The sequence below is a fragment of the Numenius arquata genome, chromosome 3 (assembly GCF_964106895.1).
Source record: "Numenius arquata chromosome 3, bNumArq3.hap1.1, whole genome shotgun sequence".
NCBI classification, from domain to species: Eukaryota; Metazoa; Chordata; class Aves; order Charadriiformes; family Scolopacidae; genus Numenius; species Numenius arquata.
In genome coordinates, this window is record NC_133578.1 from 24,666,366 (window position 1) to 24,689,847 (window position 23,482).

The following is a 23,482-nucleotide window of genomic DNA, read 5'->3' on the forward strand; positions in this document are numbered from 1 at the left end:
AGAAAAAAGCAACTATTCAACAGCACTAAACAACAATAAGCACAATCCATTGGAGACAGGGAGTAAAATACTTCATCCTATCCAGGTGAGCACTCTGTACAGTCACAAATCTGTATTATAAGACTAAGTTCCTACAAAACTTCAGCTATTTTGTATATTAATGTAATGAAAAATCATAGAGAACACACAAAATAGAGAAGAACCTTCATAATACTGTAGCAATGGGAATAAAAACCTGGAAAACCTGCCATTTTTTCCACAACTCAGATCTTATCTTCTATAGATTTCTCCCTTCAAATCTCCATCCCACCTTACCTGCTATACATATCTGCACAACATTATCAAGAACACCCCTGCTTAGACCCTCATTAACCGTAGAAACACTGTTTAAAATAAAAGTTTTTGCTACAATGCTTCTTGTAAAATTCATGTATTGTTCTTGTCTATAGCTATGTCTTGCTTCAGTGCAATTAGCCATAACCTTTTATAAAAATACAAATATATCAAATTCACAAAGGAAAGTAAGAGTGCTTCCACTGAACATAGTATTTCACTTCTGTTAAGTCTTTACTTTTTATCTTAAAAACTGACAGACTTCTTCACAGAATCACAATTGGGCATTCAAAAAAGAAGACAGAGAAACGCCTGCTTAATTTTGTAAAGTAACCCTCCTTGTGATCTAGGCTGTAAGCTATTAATGTTCCTGACAGCGCTATGTCCCTCTGTATTTAATACTACGTCAGTGACTAACATATTTCAAAGATTAATTTCCTTCTCCTGGCACACGATAAAAATGCTTAAGTTTTATTGCAGCAATGTAATAACTTTCACTGGTTATTCAGTAAAAGCTGTGTTTTGAAAGGCTCCTTAACAAGTCAAGCCTAAAATTTCAGCATTTTTGAAACTGAAATTAATGTTTCCCAGGTTCCTAACTGAAGCTGCAAGAGAGATGCAGTTATAAGTAAAATCTTGCTGGGATGGATATTTGGCATCAGTTAAACCCTCAAGCACCACAGCTCTGGAGAGGTGCTGCTCTGCTGGACGGCAGCTCAGGACACGCTGGCGATCTGGGATCTGCCTCCACAACTGACCCCATGAGCAAGTGTTTCTGTATCACTGTATATCAACAGGATCCCGTTGTTACTGTTTGAAAGCTGGGGCTCTGCATAGTTCAGCTTCTAGTATTCATGAGTCTTAAGTACTGCAACTCAAGCAACAGCATGAGGGGAGGTTTCAGTCTTCCCTCTGTTGATTTACTGCATGCATCTAGCAGCTATGTGTGTGCAGGGGTGCAGTTTCCCTGTATAGCTCTGCTCTTGCTTCTGTGGATTTCTGACCCAAAAAGGAGGAGAAAAATTAGTATTTCCATTTATCTAAGAATCAAAAACCAGTAAATCATTTTCAGGTCTACACATCATACTCAAAATGCTTTTTAATTTGGTTTTTAGATCAAATGGATTTCCAGGTACCACTGCCCCCAAGGTGTGGGGTTATACGTACTCTAATCACTGCGCCAAGTCTCCCAAGGAACCACTGTTTGGGCTGGACAACATTAAGTATAGACTTGGAATTACTGAACTCTATAAAACTTTGTAATACCCACCTCACGGGTGCAGGTTATCCTTCTAGGATGGGGAGCTTCCTGTTGCAACTGATACACTGAGAGAAGGCAGAAGTAAATTCTGATTAATACAGAATCATTGTACAAATTAGGCATTGTAACATTAAAATTTGCTGTATAAAAAAAAATACTTTCTATAAGATTAAATGCAAGGATACATATATCAAGGTCTCAAAAATTACTTAAAAGTGTCAGAAAGAATGTTGCTAGACAAACTGGGATTATTGATCATCTTTACAATTAATTGATTGCATACTAGGGATTCACTGAGTTAAGACCAGTGAAGTTTCCATCAAGCAGATCAAAAAAGGAATAATGATAAATGCAAATTAAATTTTATTATATGTCAAATCAGGCTGCTGTCAGACTTTCTTCAGTAAGCAGATGGAGTCCCATCCTACCATGTTGGGCATACACTCAGCCATCTGAAATATGTCAAGACTTTACAAGAACCTTTCAGAACTTTGCAGAATCAAACCTTCTGCTTTTGCCACTGTTCAGTGATGACCTTTCAGAACAAAGAAAAACGTGGCCTTTGCATATGCAGATATAAAGACAGCAGGAATTGAGTAGCAGGATAAAACAGTTAAGGCCCAAATTATGACATACACTTACTAATACCTCTCCCCCCTCTTTTTTTTTTTTTTAAATACAAGCCTCATCAAGCCAGAATAAATTTTAGAAGCCAGTCGTAAATTTAATGGTACTAGTGTGTGGATTTTCTGACATAATACCAAAACCAAAGGAATGACCTTCAACTTCTATCCTAAAAAGAGTTTGGTTCACAAGTCACCTTTGAAATGAAGCTGTTGACTCTAAGTTAGTACCTGAATAGTACTCTAGAAACCATAAAACGGACATTTGGAATTGTAATCTTTTAAAATTAAATTATCTTTCAATCATTAGTACTAACAGCAAAGTCGAGGCATGTGCTGTCACCTTCTTCAAGTAATAAGACCATACATTGATCTACCCAATGAGATTTGACTCATTTGATCACAAGTCCTTTCCACTGACAAATGCTGTATTTATGTGCTAAGCTGAAGAATGGAGAAAATGGCAAGATGCCCAATGATACGGCAATCATAAGACAAACTGGAAAAAATCACTCCCTTTGTTCAAACACAAAACCTAATGTTTTTCCTGATGTTACTAAAATCAATTCCTACCATTCCATATTGGTATCACAAAAATGACTTTTGCCAGCGATGAAAAACAGCACACGAGTATATAAAACAGCAATTTTCATTTCAAGTACCACACAACCATTTATTTGCCCAGCACACAAATTCCCTTGCTTTTATTGTAAAAGTTGTATTTGATGGCTCTGGGCCTTGTCTATATCTAATTCTGTGAACTGTAGTCAAGTTCAAAGGAAAAAAACAATAAATCACAGAGCAAATACAGATTTCTCTGAATTTCACAGAAGAGCAGCAGAGACTCACAATCGGCACGCTCCACAGAAACTGGCTAAAAACTGAGAACTGTTTCCCACCTTACTTCAAGCCAGGAGGAAAAGATTTCCTGGAAGAAGAGAAGAGGAATTTCTTTCCAGTCAGAAGCACAGCAAGTAAACTAGTCAAGTTAAAAAACAGGATGCCTTTTCCTCCTCTTGTAATCGTTGTATGCAATTCAAACTGCTCAACAGCAGTTTCCTTGCTGTAAGTATTGTCAAACAAGACATTCCTCTTCATCCGTCATGAGGCAGAAAGATAACCAAACCCCATGACCATGTGCTTGGTTCTGAACCATGGGAAGGGCTCACCATGGCTTAGTTCTGAGCCATGGCAGTAGTGTAGGAGAGTGGGCGCACACACGTTTGAACGTGCCCAAGCCTTCAGCTCCTGGCAAGCTGCCAATGAAGCTTCGGTATTGCAGGGTTTGGGCCCTCCTGTTGTAGATTATGGCATGGAATAAATCGAACAAAGAGGCAGTGTTCCCTGAGTTCACAGAAGGCATAGAGCTGTGATTCACTGCTAATGCTTACAACTGGGAGTAAAATACACAGATCTCAGCACGAAGTATTGCAATCATGACTAATGACGTTTAATACCAAGGAGCAAAGTGTCTCTGTTTTATCCTGTAGCCTTCCGCTGCAAGAAATAAGTTTGCTCAAATCATTCTGTGTACAAATTCTTTAATATTAAGAGGCTGACGGCATATGACAAGTTACTGGTATAATAAATGATGATTCAAAAGGCACAGACAGGCTTTGCCATCAGATTCACAAGCAGACCAAGGTCCCAGTCATCTCAATTACATGACAGCAATTGCATATGTTGGCAATTTTTAAAAATCTTTCAAAGTCATCCATCTAAAGAAAACACTCAAGATGGACAAATTAAAAGTCTTCAGCCTTTTTTTAGACTTGTCGCCTTTCTATTTTCTTCAGTTAACATCACCGTATTTTAAAAGACCCTGACATTCCTAGACTGTTAAGGCATTTGCAGTTTTGCCATAATTTTTACTACAAATTTCATAATATCTGACTACTTACTTACAGCCTAAGCTCTTTGAAATTTCTTGAGACATGTTCTCATTTACAGAAGTCATCTAATGCTTATATTGCATAGAAGAGCTTGACTACATAACTCATCGTCACCTTAACAACTCAAAAATTGGAAACCAAACTCAAACAAGAAGGCTGATTTATGAGTTTTAAGACCTAACTGTGATTTTTGAATGTGTCAGGTTGCCAATGGCAGGGACACTGACCTCTGTGAGCCATTAACAGAATGCCACTCTAGGTGACAGAAAAGCTGTTTTTCTAGTGCTCATTTAATTCTACTATATATACTTTAGCTGACAAAAATACTTTAATCTGCTCTCTTACACTTACTCTCTTTCTAACCCTGGTTTTCACCAAGCCTTTAAGACCAACCCGAAATCTCCAATTGTAAAGAATCTCCCGCTGCAGGACGGAAGCCTTTTTGAAACAACTCCATTTTCTCAGGTGCTAAATCTCCCCAGCCTTTAGAGAGCAACATTTTCTTCATGTGAAAGGCTGCTTGAGCAAATCCCTTTAGGCAGCCGAAAGACGCCAAGCCTTGGGTATATATACAAAAGAAAATGCAAATGTCGGTTTGACATCCCTAAACTGTTAAGTTTAGCTTTGTGTTAAACACACAAACATTCTGCTTTCAAAATCTGCTTTTAACAGAAGAGTCTTCTTTCCTGCTGTGTTTCCTCAAGTCTCAAAATGTCTCGCACCTTAGCTTTTCTGTCTACAAAGAACTAGAATTTAGAGGTGAGATACTCTAGGAAGCTACGATGCTTTGCTACACTGCCACTTGTCTCGTGTTCTCTTCAGTCTCCATCAGCGCTGCCAAACAACAGGTCATTCCTTTACATGAATTTTTTTGTATTTAAAAATGTAAGGAATTTAAGGGGTGTTTTATTTTTGGGGGAGTTCTGTTTGTTTGTTTTAATTAGGAGTGAAAACCAGCAAGTTCTGAAATTCCCAAGGGAGTGGCACTATGACCTCAGGGCAATGCGGCCAGACTATGGCCCGGCACACCTGAGTAAGGCAGCCTGCAAGGCCAGCTTCCTCTGAGCCAGGGCACGCAACCCAAAGAGCTGCAGAGCCCAGGCAGGCAGACTGGTAGGAAACCAGGCCCTTCTAGTCAGGGCTTCAAAAAATCTGCTTGTGATTTGTCACACCAGGCTAAACAAATGCTCTCGTTTTACTACCTCAGCAAATTCTGGAGGAAAACTATTTATTTTGAGTTTTTCTAACCAGCTTAAGTCTCAAGTCTAGTGATGTAAGGTACAAGAGTACAGGAGCCCTAAAAGTTTACAAGTGATAGCAACTTTAAGGCACAAATGGAGTTTATGTAAGCCCAGGTCTAGGCAGCCAAAGCAATATAAGCCAGACCCACACAGGAGTGGGACCAGTTATGTTAGTAAAGTGCAGAGAATCTACTCTTCCAAATAATCTGCATTCACTTGTCCTTGAGGATAAACACCTGCACCTATCTCTAAACAGTAATGAACCCCACGATGCTTCTTAAACTCACATTCTAATGAAAAGAAAAATGAGTCTTTTAAAACACCCAACTGAAACATTTTCAGCTCTGACTTGGAAAAAGATAATAATCTGTTGAGATACTTACAGTAAGATTTCCAAACAGGTGGTCTGTATTCATCAGTATCTGAAAGAAAAATGACAAATCTTAATGCTGTATTGGAAACATTTTAACACAGAAATAACCCTGCAGAAACACTTGCAGATTTATTAAGATAAATATTGCACCTAGGTTCTAAAATAATTTTTTACTGTCAGAGCATAGAACAAGCTGTTAAAAGTTCCCCCTCGTTACTTACGGTGAAAATATGAAAAGGTATTTTCTTTAGCCAGCCAGAATAAAAACTATAGAAATACATTTGCAAAATGGCAAATGTGCAGATCAGAAGCCAAAATATTTGGGGGGGGGGGAAGGGGAATGCATATTATTTTACTTTATATATATATCCATAAGTTCCCTTTTAAATTACACCAGAACTATTTGTTAATCTCAATTTATACATCGATAAATCAGTTTTCATCCAACTTATTCCCACCATTAGCTTTTTCCTCTTCTGGATCGCAATTAACAACTAAAATAAAATCAGAGTATGTAAGTACTATGAAATATTTGGAAAAAAAAGGAGGGCTTTTTTCATACTGAGTACAAGCTGTACTTGGAAGCAGTCAGTATGTATTAAAAGTGCGATCACATTTCTAATCTCAAATTTTAATTCTCAAATAAAATAAAATAAATCCCAGTGTTTTCTAAGTTCTGCCACCCTTATGACTTGCTGACAACTGATCTGACATTTTGAGCTCAGGGCTCTTGCAAATTTCATCTCTAATCCACTGTTTTACCACCCTGCCCAGCTTCAGTTCTGATGCTACAAGGTACGGAGGCTTTCTGCAAGATGCTGTGCTTATCTGCCTTGGAGTTGGTGGGAGTTACTCAGTACTCGTTACACCACAGGGTCACAAGTTGAGACAACAACGCAGCCAGCCTTGCTGATTGCAGCCTCTTCTCATCCCAGCACTCATTTCTGAGGTCTGTTTGCAATTGCTCACTGGGGCTACCTGCTGCATCCAACAAAACTCTAATTTCTAGGTTTTATTATGAGGTTATGTAAAGAACAAGCAATCTGGGAACCTGTTGCTTGAATTTTGGCCTGAGTGACATCTCCGCTTGAGAGTCCTTAAAGCCTCCAAAACTGAGCCTGAAGCTGGGAAAGGATTTTTTTTGGCCTCCCCTTAGAATAAGCAATCTGTATTCTTCAGATACTTGCTTTAGTCCATCTCTCCCACCTAGAGTCATGTCAAAATATCTCTAAATTAGAGCTTAGTGGAATGAGGTATTTTCCAGTTTAATTGGCACAGACTTGCCCAGACCCTCCCCAGACCCACCCAGCATGGTCTCTGCCCTGCCTGAGCTATCATTTTGCTCAATTTTTCACCCTGTATTTTAGTGCTACGCACGAAGAGGGTGCAGTCCTTACAAACTACCTTGGTGGTTGTGGGTTTTATGATAAAAAGTGGGTTCTATAAATACAATTCACTATGACTTTATTATTAAGGCAGCACTTAGTCAAACTGTCATCCCCCAGAATATGATGAGTTTTGATCTTTGGAAGGTCTTGCAGATACACTACCATGTCCTGGGGATTGGCCAGGACGCCTTGAATCTGCACAGAGACCTTGAGCAGCCTGTGCTATACCACGGCAGTGAAAGAAAATCAGTACCAACAGATGTAGCTGTGGTTATTCATTCCTACTTTGATATCTTTAATTAAGGCAGTGCAAGTCGATTCACTCCAGAAGCATTGTAATGTGATCCTTAGCACTACAACGTCACATGGAAAAAGGGTAAAACTTGTAAGTAAAAATAACGGGTTTAGTCCCAGAAGACAACTTTCACCCCACTAGATGAAATTTATTTTGCTATAGTCTGTATTTTGGCAACACACACCCCAGTTGAATTTACAAATAAATAATTTAAGGACAACACACACTACATTTCTAAAATATGAGCTGACTGTTATGAAAATACAAATATCTTGGCAGTCTAACCTATACTTGCTTGCACTCAAGCCTTATAATTGTTACAACTAAGGGCAGCATGATTATAAAACTGAAAAGCAACAATATTTGTGCCAAACAAAAAACCCCAAGCCTTGTTAAAGTCAGGCAAGAACAGCAGTAACTTTCATACAACAAACATTTAACATTCAGAAACTTGAAGGAGTGATTTATGTTATGCAGCTGTGCACAAGGACTTTGTTAGAAAATCTGCCGGTGAGCTTTACTGCCTCTACAGTGTGAGAATACCCTCCGGCCATCCCACATGAGCAAAACAAAAGGTCATTTCTATTGTGATTTAAAAAAAAAAAAGTTATCTGATATAAAATACTGTAGCAGCAAGTACAGCACAGTAACAACAGTGAAGCAGACTGTAGTGCTTGTTTCTGTGCAAGAATGTTTCTATTGCTAAAACCACTCCACTACACAAAGATAAAACAGAATGAGTGTAAGCATCAGACCAGTCTGTTAGTTATCCGTTTTTAAAGATTAATTGATGTGGTCCCATTTAACACATCATCAGTATTTTGAAACGCGTTATTAGGAAAAAGGCTTGATTTTTACATAGCGCAGGCTCCCACATACAGCATCTCCAATTAGGCATCCAAAGTACCCAAAAAGCACTTTAAGGCATGATAAAAAACCCACAGAAAATGCTGAACCCAAAATACATTTTCTCACTAACGCTGCACCACATTCTAATTAACACAATAAACTCTACGCTGTCGGTTCTCAGATTTTCTATAGCTCCCATCAGCGCAGTATCTCAGCTCTGCTAAATGCTTCCATGATAAAATAAAATCATTTTCTACAAGCTGTGCATCATGTTTTATCTCAACTGTATTTTCTGCCTTAAGTGAGATGCAATTCAGCTTAAAGCTGCTCTTCTCCAAAGGTCTGAAACACTACGGAAAACATAAATGCACAAACTGATCCTACAACGCTGGCGAGCCTTTTGCCTGAATCCATACTGATATCTAATAATTTTCCAGCCTGAAACAGATTAGAAAAGAAACAGCTGAATGCCCAAACCTCTACTTTTAAGCTCCTAAATAGACCTATCATAGTATAAATATGTATGTATGTGTAAAGAGAAGAGTAAGAATAACTTAAATTGATACATCGCTTGAAATCCCACTGAGACCCAAAGTTATATGCAAGGTAAAGGGGTGGGGGGAAACAATGCTCCAGGACACATGAAAATACATTTACAGTTCTTTACCCTGTAGAATCAGTTTTTGCTCTTGAACCAATAGGAAAATCAAACTCATCTTCAAAGCAAGCATCTTACCATAGACCCGTAAGAGCCGGTGCCTCTAGTTTGGCACGGACCTACATGGACCTACATTTCTCGAGTACCCTATGTGACAGGTTATCTGTCTCTCAGTTTCTCTAAGGGCAAAGGTTTGCCAGGTTTGCCAGCTCATCTCTCTCTCTCTAATGGTTAAGGACAGAAGCGATCCCTATTTCTTCAACAGTTCTCAGCACCTTCTTGTGGTCATCTTCTTTCCTCCCAAACACACTCTCCTCCTCTCTTTTCCAGGACTGGGCCTTCCCCCAGCCTTAGCAATCTTCATCTGCACACAAGTCCTGTCCCCTCATCCCTGAGCAACGCTTTGGTTTGCTCCCCACTGCTGTCCCGCTGGTACTCACCTACCCAGCCCACTCTATCTCCTCAGCATCTCATTCTCAAGCCATCTCATCTCTGCTCAAGGCTTCCTTGAAATTGCTTAAATGCAGAGAAAACAGAGGCAGAAAAGCCCAGAACAGCACAATAGGCAGCTGCTGGCAGCAGCCCCTTTACAGGCAGAAATGTCACAGTGGGGCAGGAGCATTGCTTCCTGGGCCCAGCGTGCCCTCCTTTAAGCACACAAACTAAAGAAAAGGGAAACTATGCATCTTGGGTGTGAACAATCTGCAATTAAGAAGTGAAAAGCACAGAGGAATTGTCAGAAATACACACTTGCACAGAAAAGTGCTTCTGCCGATAGAAAATCATACAACCATTTAGAAGTTCACATACAGACACAAACACTATGAGAACATCTCAGATTTTTCCATAAACACAAATATGACTAATTGTGACATTACAACGTATCATTTCCTTTCATTATTTTCCTTCTTTCTTACCCATTTCCATTTTACCCCTTATATAAATCCGGACAACTCTAGTACTTTCAGAGTGTACATTTTAACTGCAGATATGAAAACTGTTACTATTGCCTCAAACTGTTTAGACTGCTTGGCTCTGTGTATTCCTTTTATAGAAAAAATAAAAATGTTTACCTCTGCTTGAAATGTTTCTTTCTCTCTCCCAACTGAAGATCAGCCAGCTCTAGCGTAGAACAGCAGCAGCTTAATGACGCATGGTAACCCCATAAAGCAATTTAAGACTTATTGTGAAGTTTCCTGTAGAGAATTCAGTTTTGTTTTTCTTTTACAGTATGTCCCTCCTTGCAGCACAGTGCTCTGTCACATCATGCTGGAGATTAGTTTAACACTGTCTGGGAGGAAATAATCAACTATCTGCTGACACAGCAGCTCTTGCCCCAAACTTAGGGATATTGCCAAATAAAACCAATTGAACACAGGTGAGACCTCAGGTGGTGAACCTTGTGCAAGAGGCCAGTTCTTAGTCATGCAGACCAAATGTTGACATGATTAGAAGAAATTTAATTTCATGTTTTCTGAACTGATCCAGGACCAAAGAATGGTCTAAGTTATAACGATGAAAAGATGCAAGAAAGTATAAAGCATTCTTCTGTAAGCTATGGCCTAGGCACTAACCAGTTAAGTGTTAACATGTGTTTTAAGATGCTAATCTTGCTTTGTTTGGCAGCAGCATGTATCAAAATTTAACTCCTGGAGAGATGCAGGACTAGCGGATGTGGCCGCTTGCTGACCCATACAACAGACTCCTTTTTGTGCCCAAAAAACAACTTCTAGAAAATTCCTCCTCAGTCTCAAAAATCTTCCTTATTAGCACCTTCTCTATGCCCAAAGGATGCATGTAAAAATCACTCAACTTACAGAAATAAAGCCATAGTTTATTTGCTGGTGAGATTCTCAAGCCACGAAAACAGCGCAGCTGAAGAGAAAATTTCATCTCTGTTTTTCAGAGTGTAAGTGCCAACAGCATTTCAGAAACTAAGTTCAAGCCATCATGAAACATTTTAAGCAGCAGCCAAGCAGACCCTAGCAGTTAGGGCTTTTACGCACTCCAACCAAAATAAAACTCAAACAGCATTAAGGTAATTAAAGGATGAATACAGCCACTGCCCTAGGCAGCGGTAGTAAAACAGATGGGCTACAATACTATGGTTTCAGGGTAAATACGAGAAGCTGATGGCTGACTGTGGCAGCACCCAGCAGCGCTGGAAGCATTTTGCACAAGTCCCTGTGTTCCTGGCGGCAGGAGGAGGGGAAGGTGATGGCGACGGCAGGTGGCTCCCAGAGAGGGGGCATCAGGGCGGAGGGTGCAGAGAACAGCCAAAATATCCTTATTGCTTGTGTACCGGAAGAAGGAAGGGCACACAGCAAAGGTCCTTCATCACCCCTAGATGAAACCTTGGGATCCACATTTTTTTCCACAAGGCCTCTCTCCACCCCTCTGCTATGCTGCTTCTATCGGCAGCTGGTAAGTTAAATGACAATCTGTAATAGGGTGGTGGGCACAGGCAGAGTCTTGATGCCAAGAGCCAGAAGCACCATACGTGGCTACTTGCCTCTCACGCAAGGTCCTGCAGAAACCAACCCACCCTGCCCTGGCAAGCAGGGCACCACGGACACTGCTGCCAGAGGCTGCTGAGAAGTTCACTTCAGCCAGTGCTTGATAAACAAGAGAGAAAGCCATGATCAACCTTTCTTGCCTTGCATGAAATGTTTTCTTAGGAACAAACACTTCTTCAGCATTTTGGTCCTCCACATGAATATTAAAAGGGAAATGATCCTCTGGCTCAATCTTGTCCTGTCTTTGTCTTTACATAGCACAGGGGTAACAAATTATTTCTGACTCAAGTACCTCACATGGGCTTACACCATGCTTTTTTAAAGATCACAGGCAACTTTCTGGTATATTCCCTTTCTCTTAAATAAAAACTATTATATTATTGTGTTACAAAAAACATTGGGGTTTAAAAGTGACTGAATAAATAATGTTAATCCAAAAGTAATGTTGCTCTTATTAGTCCCTAAAAACAAGGGCATTAATGACAAGAACCTGACACCACACATGGCCTGGGCTCATGTGGAAAACGTGGGGTTTCGCGACGAGGGCACCACAGAATTTCCTTTGTTTATGGGAAGATCCCTGCAGAGCTGAGAACAGTCAGTGAGCACCACGTTTTCTCCCAATTCCCGAATATACTGTATGACACTCAGCAAAGATGACTGATACTTCTAGACCGTTATTGAGTCTTTGATGCTACTTTAATGTTATTCTTGGCACACAATTTCCTTTGAATTGAGGAAAAAAAAAAAAAGCTTTGAAAACTTTTAGACATATCAAGGCTCTTCCTCAGGCAGGCAGACACCACTGCATGCTGTAAGGCCCTTCAGCGCAAAAGCTTCCAAATAAACCACCATCTTCTCCAGGTAGAGAAGAGACATCAGACAGGCATCTGCTTTAACATGGAGGCAGATGTAAGAGCCCAGCACGAATCCTGGCTGCCTGTTGACAGCTAACCCTCCAGCAGAGGATTCCCTGCTCTGAGCCACCAGCAAATCCACTCCAGTGGGAAGCTGGAGTGGGGCAGCTGTTTGGCGTTAAACTAAAGCCCAGTCTGATCACAGAGGCAAATGGCCTCTAGGTGGAAGGTGGAGCTATCGCCAGCTTACACAGTTTGCCTCCTGCCAGGGGACAGCAAGTCACAGGCAGAGGTTACAAAAATAGGCAATATGATCAGTGGATCATTGCTTGCGGCCTTGTCCCACTAGGTTTAAAGTTGGGCACAGTTGGGCCAGCTCTTGAGGGTGGGCCACCTGACTTAGGACAACCATCACACAGACTGTGACATTAATGGCTCGGTGATGGGGAGATAAGGGGGTGGCCCCTCATCAAAAGCCATAGTCGCCATCAGCACTTATCCTGGTGAATGGAAAAGATTCTCCAGCCATCAGGCACCACAGAAGAAGATCCAGGATGAACATCCTGTGGGACACACAGATATAATTGCTGGAGGGGCCAGAACACCCATGAACGGGAACTTGATCACTGCCAATGTTCTAGTGACTGGAAAGATCCTCCTGTCAATGAGCGCTTATGGAGAAGATCTGGGATAACTACCCTACAGGAACCAGGATGAGGACTGTTGGAGGGGCCGGAATATCTAAAAGCAGTAATTCTATGTACCTGTACTAAGAATTGCATGTGGGTAATTATTTGGATTTTTAATAAATTGATGTTGTGGGGGTAAAAGGTGGGATGAATTGGGATCTCTAGTGATTACAAAAACATGATGCATCACTGGGTGATACCAACTACTGGCTATGACCAGGTGGACAGGCCACCTTCACTGAACCCAGAAAAGGAACATATATTCTATATATGTGTTCAATAAATAGCCAGCTCAACCACATCCAAGTGTTTCCAGACCAGCTCTGGAGAAGCTGGCACACAAGAAAGTCACTCCACCGCTAAAGCCATCCATCTACAGGGATGTGCCCAAGCCTGTGGGCAGAGGGCACAGTCACCTGTGACAACTCTCCTTACCCAAAGTTTTACTCTGTTGCCTTGACCTTTGGCACAAGGTAGCTACATTCCTTAATGCCCATAAAACCCCATGCACCTAGGCAGCTTTAGATTTTTAAAATTAAGCTGTATTTGACTTACTTAAGCAAGAAAACAAAAACAGCTGAATGTATTTTCTTCACATTTTCCAAAGGCATTCCCAATTGGGAGGAGAACAAGAGTACAATACAACCTAAGGGAAAGATACAAACCAGTGAAAACGGGCACCAATAATGAAAGCATCCCTTTGGCTGCAGGATGGCACTACATCACACATGCTGTGCCCCAGGAATTTTTTAAGGGGACAAAACTTACTTTTCTCTGCTCTTTCATCCTCACATGGTTTTGCTTATACCACTCCAAACAAGTACAATTAGGTTTCCAATTATTAATGGAGTAAAAATAATTAAGAGAAAGCAAGTGTGAACAATGCCCCAGAAAACTCCTAGGGCTGCTGCCATTTCTCTGATGTGACCAAGCAGGAGACAAGGAAGCACTCTCAGCAAAAGCAGAGGGGCTTAAAGAAGGGCATGCCCTGAATAACTGCTTGAGGGGGAGAGAAAAAATAGATCACACTACCGTCCTGATTTCCACAAACATCTGATCTGGCAACAATAGATTTTGTGGGAATGCTTCTAATGGGGTTGAATGAGAGACCCACTGAAAAAAGCTACAGTTCAATGCCTTTTATTAGCAGTTCTACTATTACTGCCTCGTTATGAATGATGGGAAAATTTTAATGAGTAATATTTTGCCTATCACAGGCACTGCTGCTGTTAAATGAACTCGTCTCCTAAGTGATTAGACCAGGTTGCAAATGATCTGTTTCTAGATTTTCATTTAACCAAAGCAAGGGAAGCAAGTACTCATTTTTTCTCATCTTTGCCAGATAAATAGTGGCATCTGACTACTTGAGTGATGACATATAAAAATTTTTAAAATCCTTCATAACAAAAAAAATTTAAACGATTTTGTAATTTTAAGCTGGAATTTTCACATGTGCCATGATAACAAGTAAAACACAGTTATTGCCCTCTGTCTTTTAACTTAAAGTTTAATGGAAGGGTGGGAAATACCCATGAAAACACAGTTAGCTTACTGTTTAAAAAAAGTTTTGAAACCTCTAAAATTATTTCTTAGTGTTGCTGCAAGTATAAAAATTTAGACCTCAGAGAGGTAAAAAGATGGCAAGTGCCACCTTGTGGGCATTTAACAAAGACAGAATTTAATGTTGCTTTCTGTTCCAGTAGGGTATCATCACAGCATCCAGACAACAGTCTGCAGCCAATTTTCAGCATTTCTGGGAACACTGTCTTCACTTCCCGAGAAAAGACAGACACGATGGGAACCACCACCTGACATGGCTCTGCAGGTTAGCTGTACGTACAGCAACAGTCAGGCCCCCAGCTGTCTGTAACCCTCCAACTTATCTAGCTATAGGAGCTCTACAAACTCACAGGTATCCTCACACATATTTCCTCCAGGAAACGTCTGGTTTACACAGCAAGCACCTTCCAACTGAAAATGTTATCAAAATCAAATATGCCTCTTTAATTTGTCTATTTCAAAGAAAAACAGCTTGCCAACTTTTTTTCTAAACTCATTGTGGCAAAACTGACTGCAGCTGGCTGCAGCCCGAAGTGCTAGATCAATGAGTTAGCATTTTCCCATCCTCCCTAAGGGTTATTTGAATGGTCTTTTTGCAAACTAATTTTGCAAGTTCAAAATTGACAGAAATATGCTTTATTGGATGAATTGCATCTTTTAGATTTGACAGATAATTTGTCCAAGTATCTTCTATATCGGTACAGTAAAGCCTTGAAGCAATTCAGAGTAACATCAGGTAACACAAGCTTGAACGCTGTAATCAAACTTCCTTGGTTTAAATCCAGACTGGTTTTCATTGGAGACACTGTTTCGATCATGGTCAGTGAAGTTTGCGTGGAAGTCTGGAGAAATACCTGTCGAGGCTCTTGCTCTTACACTGCTCTCTTTCCAACCATAGCAAAGAATAATGTAGGAGAAAACGTTTACCCTTTGACATTTCCTTTCATATTTTTTGTTGCCACAAATCCTTTTTTGTGTCCCATTTTAAAAGTCTGCCTGCACAGAAACTGAGCTAATTTCCCATCACTTGTTTTACTTCTTCCAAACATTGATAATACCAACAAGGGCACATCAGATTTACCATAACTTCAAGCCAGTGACGACCATTACAGCCACAGCCACAAGGCATTCACAGAAATATGGTTTTGTCTTCATTTCTTTAACAGGGAATATTGACTGGAGCTTGATTACACAAATATTCTGAGCAGTCACCCTGATAATGAAAAAGAACAATATGATATGGTATAAAAGTGTCTTCTAGCTGTAAATTAATCCCCTTCCCTGAATAAGAAGTCTGTCCGCTCAAGGTTGAGCAGAAGAGACCCTAAATAAAGGATGAGCTTTCAGGCACTTTTGAAATACAACCCCTCCATCCATTGCATAATGCCCTAAATTGCTGAAGGGGGAGGCATCTTTTATCACCATTCACTTAGCTGCTTTGAATTATTTTTTTTTCCACACACAACACTGACATAATGAACATACATTCACTTTCCTGCTCTAAAATGCACTTTTAAATAGAGTGTTGGGGTTTTACCAAAAGCTGAACCACAACAAAAGACCACAACGCTGACCCTGCTCCCCTACCCATTGGTAAAAATCTGCTGAGAACTTGTCCTCCCTCGCATTTTAGACCAAGATAGCTGCTGTACGTTCATGAGCCTCCTGGGGGAAAAACCAAACCAAACCACCCATTAGCAGCCCAGGCAAAAATCAGTCACCTGGAGAAAATTAAGAGCAGATATGATTTCTGACTGGTGTTGTAACTGGCCTGAAGTCAGACTCACATGTTCCAAAGCGCATCTCTCTAACTGTGTCAGATGGTCTAATAGATGCTGTTGCTTCTCCTTCCCCAAACTTGACCCATTTAAATTCTTAGACCATCAGAGTTATAACAAACCTATTATGATTCTTATTACAAACAGATTTTTCATTTTCTAAAACAGTCATCAATAACACACGCCATTGCTCATGCAAAAATATGGCCTGTATTTACGTCCTTATTTCCAGAACAGATGCAATACATCAACACTCATGGTTGGAAGGAGGAGGACAGACTACCAAGTCCCTGCCTGGAATCATGATCGTTTTTTATAGTGTCGTGAAGGAAACTCCTAAAAAACATTATTGGCAGGGTCAGAGAAAGGGAAATGGACACAATGTGGTGGGATGTCTTTTCTTGAATTGGAATTAAGTTTTTACTCCAAAAGTCATTCTCGAGTTGCCGTGAGCTTTTCCCCAATCTGAAAGCTGCATCATTCCTTACCTCTTCCTGTTCTCAGATAAAACAACCAAGAGGCCTCCAATAGCACAAAGCAGGAAGCTCCAGGAAGAAAAGCTAAAAACTTCACATTCCTTTTTGGCAATTCCGTGGCTCACTATTGTAACTGCAGTCAAAGAACTACAGCAAAAGATATTTACCCACCAGTCTCTCCCTGTTCATAGCATTAAAACCATCTTTTTGATAACTCTTTCTCCTCTGCAAGTTCATCTGCTGCGCTAGGCAGGAACCAGTGAAATGAGAGAGCACAGGTCTGAGGTCCAGTCCGTGGAGAAGCTGTGCTCCAGGTCCACTCCTGTGCCACCCAGCACATTGTGGGGCTGGAGCAACAGCCAAACAATCATCTTGAAGGTCATTTAGTGGCTCTGCAAACACTGAGAGGTCTTCTGAATGGGCCCACCATTTTTCCTCAGGTCCCTCTATTTTGGGAGGATGAAAGCAGAGCTCTGCAGGTGCGGGAGCTGGGAACAGGCTGCTGGAAAGAGAGCTAAACACACAGGTTTGTCACCGCCCAGCGGGAACAGGAGAGCTGGCCGGAAAGCTCGATGTGATCGATGCTTGGACATAACCTCCAAGTCCTTTTCTGGGTAACTCTATACTTTCCCACCACCCTTTCAGAAAATTAATTCAGATGGTTTTGTTGCATCTGTTTTGAATTTCTTTCTCCTTTTTTCCACTAAGTAGAAGAAAGACAAACTGGTCCACAAAAAAAAAGAAACATTATCATGGCACTGTGTTAAACAGGAGGTTCTCAACAATTATTAGCTGCATTTCTGGGATACTGATGCATCCTTACTGGAACTGAGACCCTGTGGGAATGTCCACAAGTGAAAAGCAGACTTTGTCCCACAGAACATCACGTTTAAACAGAAAGTAGGAACAGCTGCTGGCAAGAGCAGCAGAGACCCACGTCAATGAAGTCATCTGACAGATCAGAGATCAGTATCTCTGTTCTCAAGTCTTGCCAACCCAATAGTCTCCCAGCCAGCATTGCCTCTCTGGGTAACAGCTTTTTTGGTGGCTTTAGCTGAACTTTGACTTTAAAAAAAATAACCCCATCATGGGGCAACTGGCAGCATGAGAAAACACATACAAACACAGGGAGAGCTGCAGGATGTGACAGATCAAAAATCCAGTTTATAGTTTGAAAACGGTCCTGGTCTACCTAAGTGGCTTGAAGGGGCTGCTGAGAGGCAGAGTGCTGCAAGCAATTGTCAGAGATTGTGATACACAGGATTTTTGTACAGAAATAAGGGCGGATGCTAAAACAGTTCTGAGATACGGCAAGTCCTGCCTGTGTCTTCCACGGCTGTTCTTACACAGCAATGGGAGAAGCAAGATGCCTTCCAAAAAAGGCAGTTTTTACACTTGTAAGTCATGACTAACAGCAGGGCTACCCCATCAACAAAGCAGTTAAGAAGCAGAAAAAAGCTCTTCCAGCTTCTCACAGACCTTTCTACTAAGTGGAAAAAAATGCCAACAAGCTTAGCAGCTGAGTTAGCCTCTGTGAGCTCTCCCCCAGTCTGCAACTCCATCACCTCAGAGGCTCCTTGGAAGGAGGTAACTCCCCCTGAGTTACGTCCCAGGAGTGCAGCACACCCTGTCCTGCCCTGGGGCTCGCCATGCTTCAGGGTAGCTGTGACACAGGCTACATTTCACCTCTTGCAAATTCTGAACTTGCAGAGGAGCAAGTTAGGAGAAAACAACCATCTTGCTTTGGTCTGATGCAGTCAGAGGTGCACCGGGGTGGAGAGTATCTTCTTACACAGTGCAGTTTCAACAAAAGCTAAGGAGTAAGAGATGTTCCATCAAGTTACTGATGAGCTTGCTGCTCTGCCACAGAGGAGGGGCAGGCAAGGGTGCTGGGAGAGGGGGCTGTGACCACAGCTTGCTTTGACAGTACGTGGAAATGAGCAGACGTGCAGTGCAGCCAGGAGCTCCCCGAGAACCACAATAAAGCAACAACACAGCTATACACACATGAGCTCACTGTTGGAAACACAGTAATAAGTTTCCTCTCCTTCTCTTGCTTTGGTTTTTGGTTTTTTTTTGTTTTTTTTTTTTTTGTTTGTTTGTTTTGTTGTTGTTGGTGGTGGTGGTAATTTTCCTTTACATACTTGAAAATATTTACCTTGTCATACTACAAATGTTATTTCTCAATAAAAAGTACCTGACATAATTCCTTTACCATGTAAATTTTGGAACTGAAATAATATGTAACAAAAGTTTCTGAATGTTTTCTCACCAGGAAGAATAATCACTATTTTATTTTGAAATACGTCTCTGCTTCTATTAAACCAGTGAAGACTTTTTCAACACTTTCAAGTCCCATTTATAAATATACACTTTGAAAAATCTGAAAAGGAAATCAGTAAAATTAATCGGTGTGTCAAAACCATGCTTCCTTTATTGGAAGGATATACCCGTGTGTGCATGTTCAGTAAGGCAGAGGTAAGGAAGAGCTACATCCTGTTTGGTTTTTTTTTTTTTGTGAGTTGTTTTTTTTGTTTTTTGTTTTTTTTCTTTTCTTTAATGAAAAATGATCCAAGATTGCACTGAAGCATCGTGTCCACAATTCATATGGAAACCATAAAGCACAGATGCAAAAGTATGGAAGACTAGCCCTACCAAATAATTATCAGCAACTTTTATAGTCTGCTCTGGATTGTACAAGTATCAGATCCTAATTCAGCATTGAGGAGACTGACTTGCACCCTGCCAATGCGAGAGCAAGGAACGGCTAGATACTGCTCTAAAGCACTCGGTTTGTTTTTCAGAACTGTATTATTACTCTGTTTTTCACATGCCTGCATTTACTCTGCACAAGGAATAATTCTCCACTGCTGCAGCGGTACTCAAAGACTTTGCTACATGATGCTGTACTGTACTTGCTGTATAATTTAAGTGGTTGCAGTTATGGCTCTGCTGGCCACTGTAGCACAGCACCATGCAGCGAGCAACAAAAAATTCCAGTATTTAGAAAACAGTGTTTCACCTTTACTTCTGGAGTAGAAATTTCCCACAAGCAAGCTGTCCCACGACATTCAGTTTCTGATCAAGGTCAGAAGTGAAGTCTTTATTTCAGCTTCTTTAATGGCAAGTCTACCTATAAGCAGCAGCTCTTGCAACAAAGAAAGGAGATGGAGATGGGGAGGAGGAGTGCAGTGGAGAGGGTACCACCGTCTCCCATCAGCACCAGGAACACACAGCCCCAACCACAGAGCCAGATCCTGCCACCTGCACCAAAGATGGATGTGACTGTGGGCTTCCTCACAGAGATGACGGAGACCAAAAGCACTGTGAGCAGCAAAGTCTAGGTTGCAACTTCGACAGTGCTGCAGTACCAGAGGATGCAGTTTTCCTAATGCATTCTCCCAGGGGACTAAGATTTGGTCATATGAAGAACCAGATCACGTTAGCACGTCCTATTAGCATTAAACAAAATTTTAACCAAAAGTTAGCCAGCACTGACAGTGTCTCCACAATGCTTAGAACTGCTAACAAAGTCACAAAAAAAAAATTTTGGGATGAATGTATCAAAGTATATCATGGAAATCAGACTTACACACGAATAAAGAGGGTTTTATGAGCACATTTTTCAGTAACTATGAAGAGGATGAACAAATATTTTGAGTGCTGGAAATGTCAGATGTCAATCAGCTCTTTCATATTCACAGAGGCTGCTGCACACACAGCAAATACTCCCAGCTTCCCAGCTGTGTGTGATCAACCCTCCTCCCCCCGACTAGAACCAGGACATCGACCCACCTCTCCACCGTACAGCTGAACCCTCAGGAACAGCATGGAGAACTGCAGGAACCCTTCCCCAGCACCATCTCGCGTCTCACCAGCCGAGGATGCCCAGACACCTTGCAATTACAAAGTCCTAGCAGTATTGTTAAATGCTTTAGAAGACCAAATATTTCACTGACTTTAAACGACACTTTTCCTTGTTTCAAGACAGACTCAAAAAGGCATGATCTAGAATGTTTTTAATTTTCTGCTGTTGTTTATGAAGACATACAAAGCAGATACAATCCACTCCACTGAAATCACAACCAAGCCAGTTTATGATTTTACAAGGGAGCAGGAAGAACCTCATATTCTGTTAGTAACTACAAAACTCCCTTGGGCCAGGTCTTGGGTCTGTTGTGTTTCATTTCACCTGAAGACACGTTTCTGTAAAACTGTACGATCTCTGTCCACAAGGTGGAGCAGCTAAATAGCCCGAGATGCAGCTGCTAAGCCTCAAGTTCAAAAGAAGGAAAAAACCATCTAAGAACGCAGCTGTCTGTTGGGCTGCACAGAGCAGTTACCTATGCCTGCACCCTTGGAGGATGCGGATTGATGTGCTTCTATTTGGCAAAAACAACAGAGTCTTCCAAAAGGCTTGTATTAAGTTTATGCTTTGAGTTTACTGATCAAAGTACTGTTTAAGTCATAGCTATGATACTGTCGTTGTATGTAAACACATTCTTTTCTTGACAATGAGACGTGCTTTCTATCACACAAATTTTTTAGTACATCTGAAAAAAATAATTAAGAACTCTTGGAGAGAGTTAGTAAGAGAATAAAGTCCCCAAACCCAACAAGGCAGAAAGGATCAGCTGAGTCTAAAACAAACAGAAGAAACCCCAGATTTACACCTAAAACATCAGTCCTTAGCTGACGTGAAGTGTGCATCAGCAAAGCTTGGGAACTCTTCCTGAATCCTTGGATCCAGAGCGTATTTCACTTTAACACTGTTGGATGAGATTCTGTGTTACACAGACTGTCTCTGCTTCCTAGCAGGTCACTTGATGCCAAGGAAGAAAGGGATGTCATTGTTCAGCGGTGTGCCCGAGCTGATGATATCACAAGAGAATCTCTTTGGAGAAAATTCCAAAACCTCATCTTAATGCATTACTTGTGCACACAATTGGACCTGCCCTCTCCAGCTTCAACAACAATCCTCAAGCCTCTAATTTCTTATGATTCTTATACAATATTCACAATTAATAGGAAACACAATTTTATACCAGCCACTGCACGAAGCACACTTCCAAGTGCTAAGCTGAGAAGCCATGATTGACATTTTTTAATCCTTGTTTATAAGTGTTAGTGTCACTTCTCTGATATTTTGATCAATTGATACCAATTTAGTAGTTAATAGATCCATCTTCTTTTCCCAGTTCCTATGCAGGTTTTCCTTTCGATTTTTTCTTGAGATTGCATTACCCGCAAAACCTTTTCAAGGTTGCTCTCCTTATTTGCTTCATTAAGTTCTATAAATTAGGTAAGGTTAGCACAGTACCTAGGAGAAAATAATCTTAAGATTTTCAGCACTTGGATACCTTCCCTCCCTGAATGGGAGTCGGACGACTGAATTTCTAACATGGTTTCCATTTTTAACAAATTACCTTCATTTTTAAATCTTATAAAAAAATCCCAAACATTGTACTGATGTCCCTAAATTGTTTTGTCTAATCAGACTATTTGAAGTTCCTATTGTAACTAGATGTTAAATTGCTTAAATCTCCTTTAAAAATAGCCCGTGTCAGTCAGTACTGAATGAAGCCCAATTATTTTAAGAAAGGGCTAAACACTTCAAGAGCATCTACTGTAACCCAGTTTAAAAGATCACTTTGAGTTCACTGCTCTACCAGTGAAAAAAATCTAGCATAGGCAGTGCAACGTGGGGCATGTATTCACTTTGAAAACCGCTTCAAGAGCATAACATGAGCAATGAAGTTCTTTATGCATTTTTTTTTGGCCTAAAAGCAAATGGGTACCATTTCTATATCACTCCACTTTTATGTTCCCTGCAAGGACAAAATTCCTGCACTAATTCCATGAACAAACTTTGATTACCTACGTCAGTTAAGGAACATATTGAAAATCACTTTTTTGGCACAAACTGACCCTTTAGTTAAGGGGCTCCATCAGCAAACTTTTACCATCACAGCTAGCCAAAAGTTTTAAGCGTAGTTCAGGGCCCTGTATGAAAATATAGAGAAGAACAACTTGAATTGTGGATGATCTGTTTATCTCCTGTTCTTAGAAAGCTCTGCACATAAGACAAGAAATAAGCACATTAATTTTGAGTATCCTGCAGAGAATCCACAGGCATTACCTGGTTGTGAGCCATTTTTAAGAGGAACATTTACTTTCTATGTACCTGCGACTAAGCTAACCAAGCACTCTAAAACTTAAAAGCCTTCCCTAAACAAGCAAAACACTTATTTAGAGAACAATGAATTTATTTCATTTCTCTCTTTAAGACTGTCACATTAGAAAATATGTGCTTGTACCAATATAACAATACCCAACCTCTTGAAGCAGCCATGAGACAGTAAGTACAGTTTGCATGAAGAACAGTAATCACAGATGCATAGAATTTAAAACAGTAATTTGTTAATCAGCATTTCAAGTATGGAAAAACTTATTTCAAAAGGTTTGCTTCATTCCTGTAGTAGTAAATAGATTCATAGAAAATTACTTTTGTGCAGTATGACACCAGAGCTCACAGGTATAGAAAGGAATTCTGTTAAGTAGGCAAATTAATATTTGCGTGCTCTTTCAACAATATACGGACACCTGAAATGGAGGTATAATTGGTTTCTTTGTTCATACCCCTGCTGCCTGTAGCAGTGTATTGCTCGTTTCTTTTCATCTGGTATTTTCCCT

At 40.6% G+C, this 23,482-nt stretch overlaps 1 protein-coding gene across 1 annotated transcript in view; it reads right to left on the bottom strand.

The window, feature by feature from the left end:
- CHN1 (chimerin 1) overlaps positions 1–23,482 on the bottom strand; it is a 105,099-nt gene that overhangs the window by 76,424 nt on the left and 5,193 nt on the right. Inside the window, exons 3-4 of the mRNA XM_074144803.1 lie at positions 5,734–5,772; positions 1,604–1,659 (exon numbers count right to left, since the gene is read on the bottom strand). Of these exons, the coding sequence (XP_074000904.1) occupies positions 1,604–1,659; positions 5,734–5,772 (95 nt within the window). The remainder of the gene's footprint in view (positions 1–1,603; positions 1,660–5,733; positions 5,773–23,482) is intronic.